The 12,528-nt window shown below is 36.0% G+C and overlaps 1 protein-coding gene across 1 annotated transcript in view; it reads left to right on the top strand.

Moving 5' to 3' along the window:
* LOC109886189 (mucin-2-like) overlaps positions 1-11,346 on the top strand; it is a 36,787-nt gene extending 25,441 nt beyond the window's left edge. The window contains exons 72-102 of the mRNA XM_031788666.1: positions 436-584; positions 777-907; positions 1,000-1,061; positions 1,215-1,315; positions 1,491-1,578; positions 2,188-2,336; positions 2,529-2,659; positions 2,752-2,813; positions 2,967-3,067; positions 3,243-3,330; positions 3,940-4,088; positions 4,281-4,411; positions 4,504-4,565; positions 4,719-4,819; positions 4,995-5,082; positions 5,692-5,840; positions 6,033-6,163; positions 6,256-6,317; positions 6,471-6,571; positions 6,747-6,834; positions 7,444-7,592; positions 7,785-7,915; positions 8,008-8,069; positions 8,223-8,323; positions 8,499-8,586; positions 9,196-9,344; positions 9,537-9,667; positions 9,760-9,821; positions 9,975-10,075; positions 10,481-10,659; positions 10,788-11,346. Of these exons, the coding sequence (XP_031644526.1) occupies positions 436-584; positions 777-907; positions 1,000-1,061; positions 1,215-1,315; positions 1,491-1,578; positions 2,188-2,336; positions 2,529-2,659; positions 2,752-2,813; positions 2,967-3,067; positions 3,243-3,330; positions 3,940-4,088; positions 4,281-4,411; positions 4,504-4,565; positions 4,719-4,819; positions 4,995-5,082; positions 5,692-5,840; positions 6,033-6,163; positions 6,256-6,317; positions 6,471-6,571; positions 6,747-6,834; positions 7,444-7,592; positions 7,785-7,915; positions 8,008-8,069; positions 8,223-8,323; positions 8,499-8,586; positions 9,196-9,344; positions 9,537-9,667; positions 9,760-9,821; positions 9,975-10,075; positions 10,481-10,659; positions 10,788-10,883 (3,373 nt within the window). The 3' untranslated portion in view covers positions 10,884-11,346. The remainder of the gene's footprint in view (positions 1-435; positions 585-776; positions 908-999; positions 1,062-1,214; positions 1,316-1,490; positions 1,579-2,187; positions 2,337-2,528; positions 2,660-2,751; positions 2,814-2,966; positions 3,068-3,242; positions 3,331-3,939; positions 4,089-4,280; positions 4,412-4,503; positions 4,566-4,718; positions 4,820-4,994; positions 5,083-5,691; positions 5,841-6,032; positions 6,164-6,255; positions 6,318-6,470; positions 6,572-6,746; positions 6,835-7,443; positions 7,593-7,784; positions 7,916-8,007; positions 8,070-8,222; positions 8,324-8,498; positions 8,587-9,195; positions 9,345-9,536; positions 9,668-9,759; positions 9,822-9,974; positions 10,076-10,480; positions 10,660-10,787) is intronic.
* The last annotated feature ends 1,182 nt before the right edge of the window (positions 11,347-12,528 follow it).

Here is a 12,528-nt window from a genome sequence, read left to right as displayed (position 1 = left end):
TCAATTGGTCAAAAGGCTTAATATAAATCCAATCCATTATAATTAATGTGCTTGCTGAAGGCAAGACCACTAGATTTCTTACATACTTTTTCTAATTATTTTAACATTTTCTAAACGTTCTAAACTAAAACAATTTAAATGAGTACAACTTAGCATATAATAACCCACCAAAAATAATATTAACTCTTGAACCGTTCAAGCTAGAGAGACCGAACCAACTTTCATACGTTCAGGCTATTCTTTCCTATCCTATCCATCAATCAATCTTTCCATCGACTTTCTTTTTCCAATTATAACCAGTCACTCCCATTACTACTGCAGTGACTACCAATCCTGTAACTTATTTTACAACCATGATTACTTTAAGACAAGCTAGCAAGTACACACATTTTCTTTAGGAAATGTAATTTTCCATGTATTATTATTTTCTCTTAGATTCGGCACAGTGGGAGTTTTTGTTAAACTGATATTCAACGTCAAAACACCAGTCCCCACTGAGGATCATGTCCTTGATGCCGTCAAGAAGCAATTGTCTCCTCAATTCACGACCACTCAAACCACCTTCCAGAATGCAACTTATATCAGTGAGTTCAACAAATAAGGCTTCATGAAGACATTTTTTTCCACTCTATAAAATAATCTGTTAATAAGTAAACATTCAACTGCTCCTGCTATCTAAATACTTCTTGAATGTTTTTTAATGTTGTTGAAACTCCTAAATTGTAGCAGTTAATTTGATCTGTTGCTATAGTGACCATTTTTTTGTGTGCTCACAGAACTTACAGATACTTCATTTGCCATCGACCTTGGTTTCAAAATAACCAATGTAACCCAGGAGTCTCTAAGTAATAGACTCACACTCACCAATGAGACTGAAACCCAGATACAGGATTCAATTAACAGACTAGTAAGATACTGTACTTCTACACATAAGATACATCCATGGTCATGTTCAGGTCATGATAGTAATTGACAACTTGATGTTTTGTCCCCTTTTAGCTCCAAAAGGTTCTCAGTGAACCAGATGGCAAACAGTTTCAATTTCCCAACGCCAACCTCATGTAAGTACAACGTCATAACCTTGAACCAACCCGTCTTTCTCAACTGCACTCTTTAGAATTTCTGCAGATTTCATTTAGTTGCTGCTGGTACAGCTAAACAGGATGAAAGGAACATGTTTAACTCTCACACAAAACCCATTTTTACGTCCACAGTGATGATGGCACTGAGATCACGGCAAACGTGACGTATGTATACAAAGAGGAAGATGTCAACCTCCCTAGTGGTTTTCTACAGGAAGTCTTAAAAGTCTCAGGTATGCTGCTTTTGTTACCATACGGTTGTCATTTCTATGTTTATTTATGACAGTGAGTTATTAAACACCATGTAACGTGTATAATACTCAATCTCGAAAACACTTATATATCAATGTTATATGACATATTACAAGTTTATAATCCCTCTAAAATGTATTTCCATTTCTATTCTAGGTCTCCTGACCACCACTGTTGCCCCAACAACAACCACCAACACCACACCACTTCCTACCCTTTTGACTTCAGTGACATCAACAACTAGGTAAGCAAGATCATTTATTATAATGTTTTCATACAATTCAATTAACACTTTGTCAAACAAGGAACCTTTGCAACAATGAACCATGTATATCCATGCTTGTGTCGTTAACTACTGATGTTTTAATTAAAAGCATCCAAAATGTCAACCTTTCTTTAGAAAAGCTCTTTGAGTGCATCAATTGGTCAAAAGGCTTAATATAAATCCAATCCATTATAATTAATGTGCTTGCTGAAGGCAAGACCACTAGATTTCTTACATACTTTTTCTAATTATTTTAACATTTTCTAAACGTTCTAAACTAAAACAATTTAAATGAGTATAACTTAGCATATAATAACCCACCAAAAATAATATTAACTCTTGAACCGTTCAAGCTAGAGAGACCGAACCAACTTTCATACGTTCAGGCTATTCTTTCCTATCCTATCCATCAATCAATCTTTCCATCGACTTTCTTTTTCCAATTATAACCAGTCACTCCCATTACTACTGCAGTGACTACCAATCCTGTAACTTATTTTACAACCATGATTACTTTAAGACAAGCTAGCAAGTACACACATTTTCTTTAGGAAATGTAATTTTCCATGTATTATTATTTTCTCTTAGATTCGGCACAGTGGGAGTTTTTGTTAAACTGATATTCAACGTCAAAACACCAGTCCCCACTGAGGATCATGTCCTTGATGCCGTCAAGAAGCAATTGTCTCCTCAATTCACGACCACTCAAACCACCTTCCAGAATGCAACTTATATCAGTGAGTTCAACAAATAAGGCTTCATGAAGACATTTTTTTCCACTCTATAAAATAATCTGTTAATAAGTAAACATTCAACTGCTCCTGCTATCTAAATACTTCTTGAATGTTTTTTAATGTTGTTGAAACTCCTAAATTGTAGCAGTTAATTTGATCTGTTGCTATAGTGACCATTTTTTTGTGTGCTCACAGAACTTACAGATACTTCATTTGCCATCGACCTTGGTTTCAAAATAACCAATGTAACCCAGGAGTCTCTAAGTAATAGACTCACACTCACCAATGAGACTGAAACCCAGATACAGGATTCAATTAACAGACTAGTAAGATACTGTACTTCTACACATAAGATACATCCATGGTCATGTTCAGGTCATGATAGTAATTGACAACTTGATGTTTTGTCCCCTTTTAGCTCCAAAAGGTTCTCAGTGAACCAGATGGCAAACAGTTTCAATTTCCGAAAGCCAACCTCATGTAAGTACAACGTCATAACCTTGAACCAACCCGTCTTTCTCAACTGCACTCTTTAGAATTTCTGCAGATTTCATTTAGTTGCTGCTGGTACAGCTAAACAGGATGAAAGGAACATGTTTAACTCTCACACAAAACCCATTTTTACGTCCACAGTGATGATGGCACTGAGATCACGGCAAACGTGACGTATGTATACAAAGAGGAAGATGTCAACCTCCCTAGTGGTTTTCTACAGGAAGTCTTAAAAGTCTCAGGTATGCTGCTTTTGTTACCATACGGTTGTCATTTCTATGTTTATTTATGACAGTGAGTTATTAAACACCATGTAACGTGTATAATACTCAATCTCGAAAACACTTATATATCAATGTTATATGACATATTACAAGTTTATAATCCCTCTAAAATGTATTTCCATTTCTATTCTAGGTCTCCTGACCACCACTGTTGCCCCAACAACAACCACCAACACCACACCACTTCCTACCCTTTTGACTTCAGTGACATCAACAACTAGGTAAGCAAGATCATTTATTATAATGTTTTCATACAATTCAATTAACACTTTGTCAAACAAGGAACCTTTGCAACAATGAACCATGTATATCCATGCTTGTGTCGTTAACTACTGATGTTTTAATTAAAAGCATCCAAAATGTCCACCTTTCTTTAGAAAAGCTCTTTGAGTGCATCAATTGGTCAAAAGGCTTAATATAAATCCAATCCATTATAATTAATGTGCTTGCTGAAGGCAAGACCACTAGATTTCTTACATACTTTTTCTAATTATTTTAACATTTTCTAAACGTTCTAAACTAAAACAATTTAAATGAGTATAACTTAGCATATAATAACCCACCAAAAATAATATTAACTCTTGAACCGTTCAAGCTAGAGAGACCGAACCAACTTTCATACGTTCAGGCTATTCTTTCCTATCCTATCCATCAATCAATCTTTCCATCGACTTTCTTTTTCCAATTATAACCAGTCACTCCCATTACTACTGCAGTGACTACCAATCCTGTAACTTATTTTACAACCATGATTACTTTAAGACAAGCTAGCAAGTACACACATTTTCTTTAGGAAATGTAATTTTCCATGTATTATTATTTTCTCTTAGATTCGGCACAGTGGGAGTTTTTGTTAAACTGATATTCAACGTCAAAACACCAGTCCCCACTGAGGATCATGTCCTTGATGCCGTCAAGAAGCAATTGTCTCCTCAATTCACGACCACTCAAACCACCTTCCAGAATGCAACTTATATCAGTGAGTTCAACAAATAAGGCTTCATGAAGACATTTTTTTCCACTCTATAAAATAATCTCTTAATAAGTAAACATTCAACTGCTCCTGCTATCTAAATACTTCTTGAATGTTTTTTAATGTTGTTGAAACTCCTAAATTGTAGCAGTTAATTTGATCTGTTGCTATAGTGACCATTTTTTTGTGTGCTCACAGAACTTACAGATACTTCATTTGCCATCGACCTTGGTTTCAAAATAACCAATGTAACCCAGGAGTCTCTAAGTAATAGACTCACACTCACCAATGAGACTGAAACCCAGATACAGGATTCAATTAACAGACTAGTAAGATACTGTACTTCTACACATAAGATACATCCATGGTCATGTTCAGGTCATGATAGTAATTGACAACTTGATGTTTTGTCCCCTTTTAGCTCCAAAAGGTTCTCAGTGAACCAGATGGCAAACAGTTTCAATTTCCGAAAGCCAACCTCATGTAAGTACAACGTCATAACCTTGAACCAACCCGTCTTTCTCAACTGCACTCTTTAGAATTTCTGCAGATTTCATTTAGTTGCTGCTGGTACAGCTAAACAGGATGAAAGGAACATGTTTAACTCTCACACAAAACCCATTTTTACGTCCACAGTGATGATGGCACTGAGATCACGGCAAACGTGACGTATGTATACAAAGAGGAAGATGTCAACCTCCCTAGTGGTTTTCTACAGGAAGTCTTAAAAGTCTCAGGTATGCTGCTTTTGTTACCATACGGTTGTCATTTCTATGTTTATTTATGACAGTGAGTTATTAAACACCATGTAACGTGTATAATACTCAATCTCGAAAACACTTATATATCAATGTTATATGACATATTACAAGTTTATAATCCCTCTAAAATGTATTTCCATTTCTATTCTAGGTCTCCTGACCACCACTGTTGCCCCAACAACAACCACCAACACCACACCACTTCCTACCCTTTTGACTTCAGTGACATCAACAACTAGGTAAGCAAGATCATTTATTATAATGTTTTCATACAATTCAATTAACACTTTGTCAAACAAGGAACCTTTGCAACAATGAACCATGTATATCCATGCTTGTGTCGTTAACTACTGATGTTTTAATTAAAAGCATCCAAAATGTCAACCTTTCTTTAGAAAAGCTCTTTGAGTGCATCAATTGGTCAAAAGGCTTAATATAAATCCAATCCATTATAATTAATGTGCTTGCTGAAGGCAAGACCACTAGATTTCTTACATACTTTTTCTAATTATTTTAACATTTTCTAAACGTTCTAAACTAAAACAATTTAAATGAGTATAACTTAGCATATAATAACCCACCAAAAATAATATTAACTCTTGAACCGTTCAAGCTAGAGAGACCGAACCAACTTTCATACGTTCAGGCTATTCTTTCCTATCCTATCCATCAATCAATCTTTCCATCGACTTTCTTTTTCCAATTATAACCAGTCACTACCATTACTACTGCAGTGACTACCAATCCTGTAACTTATTTTACAACCATGATTACTTTAAGACAAGCTAGCAAGTACACACATTTTCTTTAGGAAATGTAATTTTCCATGTATTATTATTTTCTCTTAGATTCGGCACAGTGGGAGTTTTTGTTAAACTGATATTCAACGTCAAAACACCAGTCCCCACTGAGGATCATGTCCTTGATGCCGTCAAGAAGCAATTGTCTCCTCAATTCACGACCACTCAAACCACCTTCCAGAATGCAACTTATATCAGTGAGTTCAACAAATAAGGCTTCATGAAGACATTTTTTTCCACTCTATAAAATAATCTCTTAATAAGTAAACATTCAACTGCTCCTGCTATCTAAATACTTCTTGAATGTTTTTTAATGTTGTTGAAACTCCTAAATTGTAGCAGTTAATTTGATCTGTTGCTATAGTGACCATTTTTTTGTGTGCTCACAGAACTTACAGATACTTCATTTGCCATCGACCTTGGTTTCAAAATAACCAATGTAACCCAGGAGTCTCTAAGTAATAGACTCACACTCACCAATGAGACTGAAACCCAGATACAGGATTCAATTAACAGACTAGTAAGATACTGTACTTCTACACATAAGATACATCCATGGTCATGTTCAGGTCATGATAGTAATTGACAACTTGATGTTTTGTCCCCTTTTAGCTCCAAAAGGTTCTCAGTGAACCAGATGGCAAACAGTTTCAATTTCCGAAAGCCAACCTCATGTAAGTACAACGTCATAACCTTGAACCAACCCGTCTTTCTCAACTGCACTCTTTAGAATTTCTGCAGATTTCATTTAGTTGCTGCTGGTACAGCTAAACAGGATGAAAGGAACATGTTTAACTCTCACACAAAACCCATTTTTACGTCCACAGTGATGATGGCACTGAGATCACGGCAAACGTGACGTATGTATACAAAGAGGAAGATGTCAACCTCCCTAGTGGTTTTCTACAGGAAGTCTTAAAAGTCTCAGGTATGCTGCTTTTGTTACCATACGGTTGTCATTTCTATGTTTATTTATGACAGTGAGTTATTAAACACCATGTAACGTGTATAATACTCAATCTCGAAAACACTTATATATCAATGTTATATGACATATTACAAGTTTATAATCCCTCTAAAATGTATTTCCATTTCTATTCTAGGTCTCCTGACCACCACTGTTGCCCCAACAACAACCACCAACACCACACCACTTCCTACCCTTTTGACTTCAGTGACATCAACAACTAGGTAAGCAAGATCATTTATTATAATGTTTTCATACAATTCAATTAACACTTTGTCAAACAAGGAACCTTTGCAACAATGAACCATGTATATCCATGCTTGTGTCGTTAACTACTGATGTTTTAATTAAAAGCATCCAAAATGTCAACCTTTCTTTAGAAAAGCTCTTTGAGTGCATCAATTGGTCAAAAGGCTTAATATAAATCCAATCCATTATAATTAATGTGCTTGCTGAAGGCAAGACCACTAGATTTCTTACATACTTTTTCTAATTATTTTAACATTTTCTAAACGTTCTAAACTAAAACAATTTAAATGAGTATAACTTAGCATATAATAACCCACCAAAAATAATATTAACTCTTGAACCGTTCAAGCTAGAGAGACCGAACCAACTTTCATACGTTCAGGCTATTCTTTCCTATCCTATCCATCAATCAATCTTTCCATCGACTTTCTTTTTCCAATTATAACCAGTCACTACCATTACTACTGCAGTGACTACCAATCCTGTAACTTATTTTACAACCATGATTACTTTAAGACAAGCTAGCAAGTACACACATTTTCTTTAGGAAATGTAATTTTCCATGTATTATTATTTTCTCTTAGATTCGGCACAGTGGGAGTTTTTGTTAAACTGATATTCAACGTCAAAACACCAGTCCCCACTGAGGATCATGTCCTTGATGCCGTCAAGAAGCAATTGTCTCCTCAATTCACGACCACTCAAACCACCTTCCAGAATGCAACTTATATCAGTGAGTTCAACAAATAAGGCTTCATGAAGACATTTTTTTCCACTCTATAAAATAATCTCTTAATAAGTAAACATTCAACTGCTCCTGCTATCTAAATACTTCTTGAATGTTTTTTAATGTTGTTGAAACTCCTAAATTGTAGCAGTTAATTTGATCTGTTGCTATAGTGACCATTTTTTTGTGTGCTCACAGAACTTACAGATACTTCATTTGCCATCGACCTTGGTTTCAAAATAACCAATGTAACCCAGGAGTCTCTAAGTAATAGACTCACACTCACCAATGAGACTGAAACCCAGATACAGGATTCAATTAACAGACTAGTAAGATACTGTACTTCTACACATAAGATACATCCATGGTCATGTTCAGGTCATGATAGTAATTGACAACTTGATGTTTTGTCCCCTTTTAGCTCCAAAAGGTTCTCAGTGAACCAGATGGCAAACAGTTTCAATTTCCGAAAGCCAACCTCATGTAAGTACAACGTCATAACCTTGAACCAACCCGTCTTTCTCAACTGCACTCTTTAGAATTTCTGCAGATTTCATTTAGTTGCTGCTGGTACAGCTAAACAGGATGAAAGGAACATGTTTAACTCTCACACAAAACCCATTTTTACGTCCACAGTGATGATGGCACTGAGATCACGGCAAACGTGACGTATGTATACAAAGAGGAAGATGTCAACCTCCCTAGTGGTTTTCTACAGGAAGTCTTAAAAGTCTCAGGTATGCTGCTTTTGTTACCATACGGTTGTCATTTCTATGTTTATTTATGACAGTGAGTTATTAAACACCATGTAACGTGTATAATACTCAATCTCGAAAACACTTATATATCAATGTTATATGACATATTACAAGTTTATAATCCCTCTAAAATGTATTTCCATTTCTATTCTAGGTCTCCTGACCACCACTGTTGCCCCAACAACAACCACCAACACCACACCACTTCCTACCCTTTTGACTTCAGTGACATCAACAACTAGGTAAGCAAGATCATTTATTATAATGTTTTCATACAATTCAATTAACACTTTGTCAAACAAGGAACCTTTGCAACAATGAACCATGTATATCCATGCTTGTGTCGTTAACTACTGATGTTTTAATTAAAAGCATCCAAAATGTCAACCTTTCTTTAGAAAAGCTCTTTGAGTGCATCAATTGGTCAAAAGGCTTAATATAAATCCAATCCATTATAATTAATGTGCTTGCTGAAGGCAAGACCACTAGATTTCTTACATACTTTTTCTAATTATTTTAACATTTTCTAAACGTTCTAAACTAAAACAATTTAAATGAGTATAAATTAGCATATAATAACCCACCAAAAATAATATTAACTCTTGAACCGTTCAAGCTAGAGAGACCGAACCAACTTTCATATGTTCAGGCTATCCTTTCCTATCCTATCCATCAATCAATCTTTCCATCGACTTTCTTTTTCCAATTATAACCAGTCACTACCATTACTAGTGCAGTGACTGCCATTCCTATAACTTATTTTACAACCATGATTACTTTAAGACAAGCTAGCAAGTACACACATTTTCTTTAGGAAATGTAACTTTCCATGTATTATTATTTTCTTTTAGATTCGGCACAGCCGTGGTTTTTGTTGAACTGATATTCAACCTCAAAAAACCAGTCCCCACTGAGGCTGATGTCCTTGGTGCCGTCAATAAGCAACTGTCTCTTCAAACCAAGACCACTCAAACCACCTTCCAGAATGCAACTTATATCAGTGAGTTTAAGCAATTAGGTTTCATGAAGACATTTTTTTCCACTCTATGAAATAATCTCTTAATAAGTAAACATTCAACTGCTCCTGCTATCTAAATACTTATTGAATGTTTTTTAATGTTGTTGAAACTCCTAAATTGTAGCAGTTCATTTGATCTGTTGCTATAGTGACCATGTTTTTGTCTGCTTACAGAACTTTCAGATACTTCATTTGCCATCAACCTTGGTTTCAAAATAACCAATGTAACCCTGGAGTCTCTAAGTAATAGACTCACATTCACCAATGAGACCTACGTCCAGATACAGCTTTCAATTAACACACTTGTAAGATACTGTACTTCTACACATAAGATACATCCATGGTCATGTTCAGGTCATGATCGTAATTGATAACTTGATGTTTCGTCCCCTTTTAGCTCCGTCAACTTCTCAGTGAACCAAACGGCAACCAGTTTCAATTTCCCAACGCCAACTTCATGTAAGTACAACGTCATAACCTTCAACCAACCCATCTTTCTCAACTGCACTCTTTAGAATTTCTACAGAATTCATTTAGCTGCTGCTTTTACAGCTAAACAGGATGAAAGGAACATGTTTAACTCTCACACAAAACCCATTTTTATGTCCACAGTGACGATGGCACTGAAATCAGGGCAAACGTGACGTATGTATACAAAGAGGAAGATGTCAACCACCCTAGTGGTTTTCTACAGGAAGTCTTAAAAGTCTCAGGTATGCTGCTTTTGTTACGGTTGTCATTTCTATGTTTTTGTATGACAGTGAGTTATGAAACACCATGTAACGTGTATAATACTCAATCTCGAAAACACTTATATATCAATGTTATATGGTTACTACATGGGGCGGCAGGGTAGCCTAGTGGTTAGAGCGTTGGACTAGGAACAGGAAGGTTGCAAGTTCAAACTTGAGCTGACAGTACAAATCTGTTGTTCTGCCCCTGAACAGGCAGTTAACCCACTGTTCCTAGGCCATCATTGAAAATAAGAATTTGTTTTTAACTGACTTGCCTAGTTAAATAAAGGTGTAAAAAAAAATGACTTAAAAAAAAATAGAAATATAATATGACATATTACAAGTTTATAATCCCTCTAAAATGTATTTTCATTTCTATTCTAGGTCTCCTGACCACCACTGTTGCCCCAACAACAACTACCAACACCACACCACTTCCTACCCTTTTACTGACCACTCCTTTCAATACCACAAGTGTTGGAGGTTTTCCTGGCTGGGCTTTGGCCATTATCATTCCTTGTGGCATCGCTATCATTCTGGTACCCTTGTGGATCCTGCTATGTGTACGTATAGGCTTGTGTTCACATGTGTACTCTGAAAATAGTTGACAAAGTATTTCATCCAATAAGCTGTTTAAATTCTGCAATAATATGTTGCATGTGAATCATGCTTCCCCATCTTTCTTTTGCAGTGTATGCTATGTGGCTGCTGTGCAGCTGTAAGGAGACGCTGGCACAGACGCAGATCTTACAATGTACAGTACACCACCAGAAACGGACTCTTCTGAGGTGACAACACTAACATCAGTAGGCAACTGTCATCACAAGAACAGCCAATTATCTACCTATATCTGCTAATCAGGAGACTTCATTGGGTGCTTGCATCTATTTTTTTTAGCATGGAAAGAAAATTCATAATGGGCTTAATAATCCACAGGTGTTTTGTGCATTGTACAATTTTTTATATTATACATCTGATTGTTAATCTAAGTTACAGCTGAGCTGAACAGCATGTATGTTTATGTATTTATTAGCTATGTAATTTATGTGGTTTCAAGCTGTGCTGTCCACTGACTAAAATGGTTATCAGCTATTTATTTAATGTATAATAAGGTAGATTAAAATATTTATTTGAGTTTTGTTATTTCCTCTCTTGACTAACTATGAACTAACTTTTTTTCAACTGCAATACAGTACTTGTTTCTTCATCACACAGTTTGACAAATGTAATAAAGACTTTGCAAATCAGTATTAAGAAAACATTGTATGAATTGGTTTGACTCATGAGGGTGATTACAGACATCACATCTAAACATCAAAGGAAGTCAAGATTGTCCCACCTGGCACCTTACGCTTAGGAATATCTAACACAATTTAATATGTACAGTACCAGTCAAAAGTTTGGACAGTTTGTAGTTTTTCTTTCTTTTGACTGTTTTCTACATTGTAGAATAATAGTGAAGATATCAAAACTATGAAATAACACATATGGAATCATGTAGTAACCAAAAAAGTGTTCAACAAATAAAAATATATTTGAGATTTGAGATCCTTCAAAGTAGCCACCCTTTGCCTTGATGGCAACTTAGCACACTCTTGGCATTATCTCAACCAGCTTCACCCGGAATGCTTTTCCAGCAGTCTTAAAGTAGTTCCCACATATGCTAAGCACTTGTTGGCTGCTTTTCTTTCACTCTGCGGTCCAACTCATCCTAACCATCTCTATTGGGTTGAGGTCAGGTGATTGTGGAGGCTAGATCATCTGATTTAGCACTCAAAATAGCCCTTACACAGCCTGGAGGAATGCTGGGTCATTGTCCAGTTGAAAAATAAATAATAGTCACACTAAGCGCAAACTAGATGGGATGGCGTATTGCTGCAGAATGCTGTGGTAGCCATGCTGGTTAAGTGTGCCTTAAATTCTAAATAAATCACAGACAGTGTCACCAGCAAAGCACCCCCACACCATCACACGTATTTCGACCATGGTCTGATTCATGCAGTCATCTCTGAACAGTTGATGTTGAGATGTGTCTGTTACTTGAACTCTGTAAAGTATTTATTTGGGCTGCAATCTGAGATGCAGTTAACTCTAACGAACTTATCCTCTGCAGCAGAGGAAACTCTGGGTCTTCATCTCTTGTGGCAGTCCTCATGAGAGCCAGTTTCATCATAGCACTTGTTGGTTCTTGACATTTTCCAAATTGACTGACCTTCATGTCTTAAATGACTGATGGACTGTTGTTTCTCTTTGCTTATTTGACCTGTTCTTACCATAATAAGAACTTGGTATTTTACCAGATATGGCTATCTTCTGTATACCACGACTACCTTGTCACAACACAACTGATTGGCTCAAACACATTAAGAAGGAAAGAGGATTTCATTCACTTGCTATCTGGCACTGTAAACATCCGCATTATAGAATCAAGG

This window comes from Oncorhynchus kisutch, linkage group LG14, assembly GCF_002021735.2.
Source record: "Oncorhynchus kisutch isolate 150728-3 linkage group LG14, Okis_V2, whole genome shotgun sequence".
Classification (NCBI taxonomy): domain Eukaryota; kingdom Metazoa; phylum Chordata; class Actinopteri; order Salmoniformes; family Salmonidae; genus Oncorhynchus; species Oncorhynchus kisutch.
The sequence above is the reverse complement of the archived record's forward strand: the minus strand, read 5'-3'. Positions and strand labels throughout refer to the sequence as shown.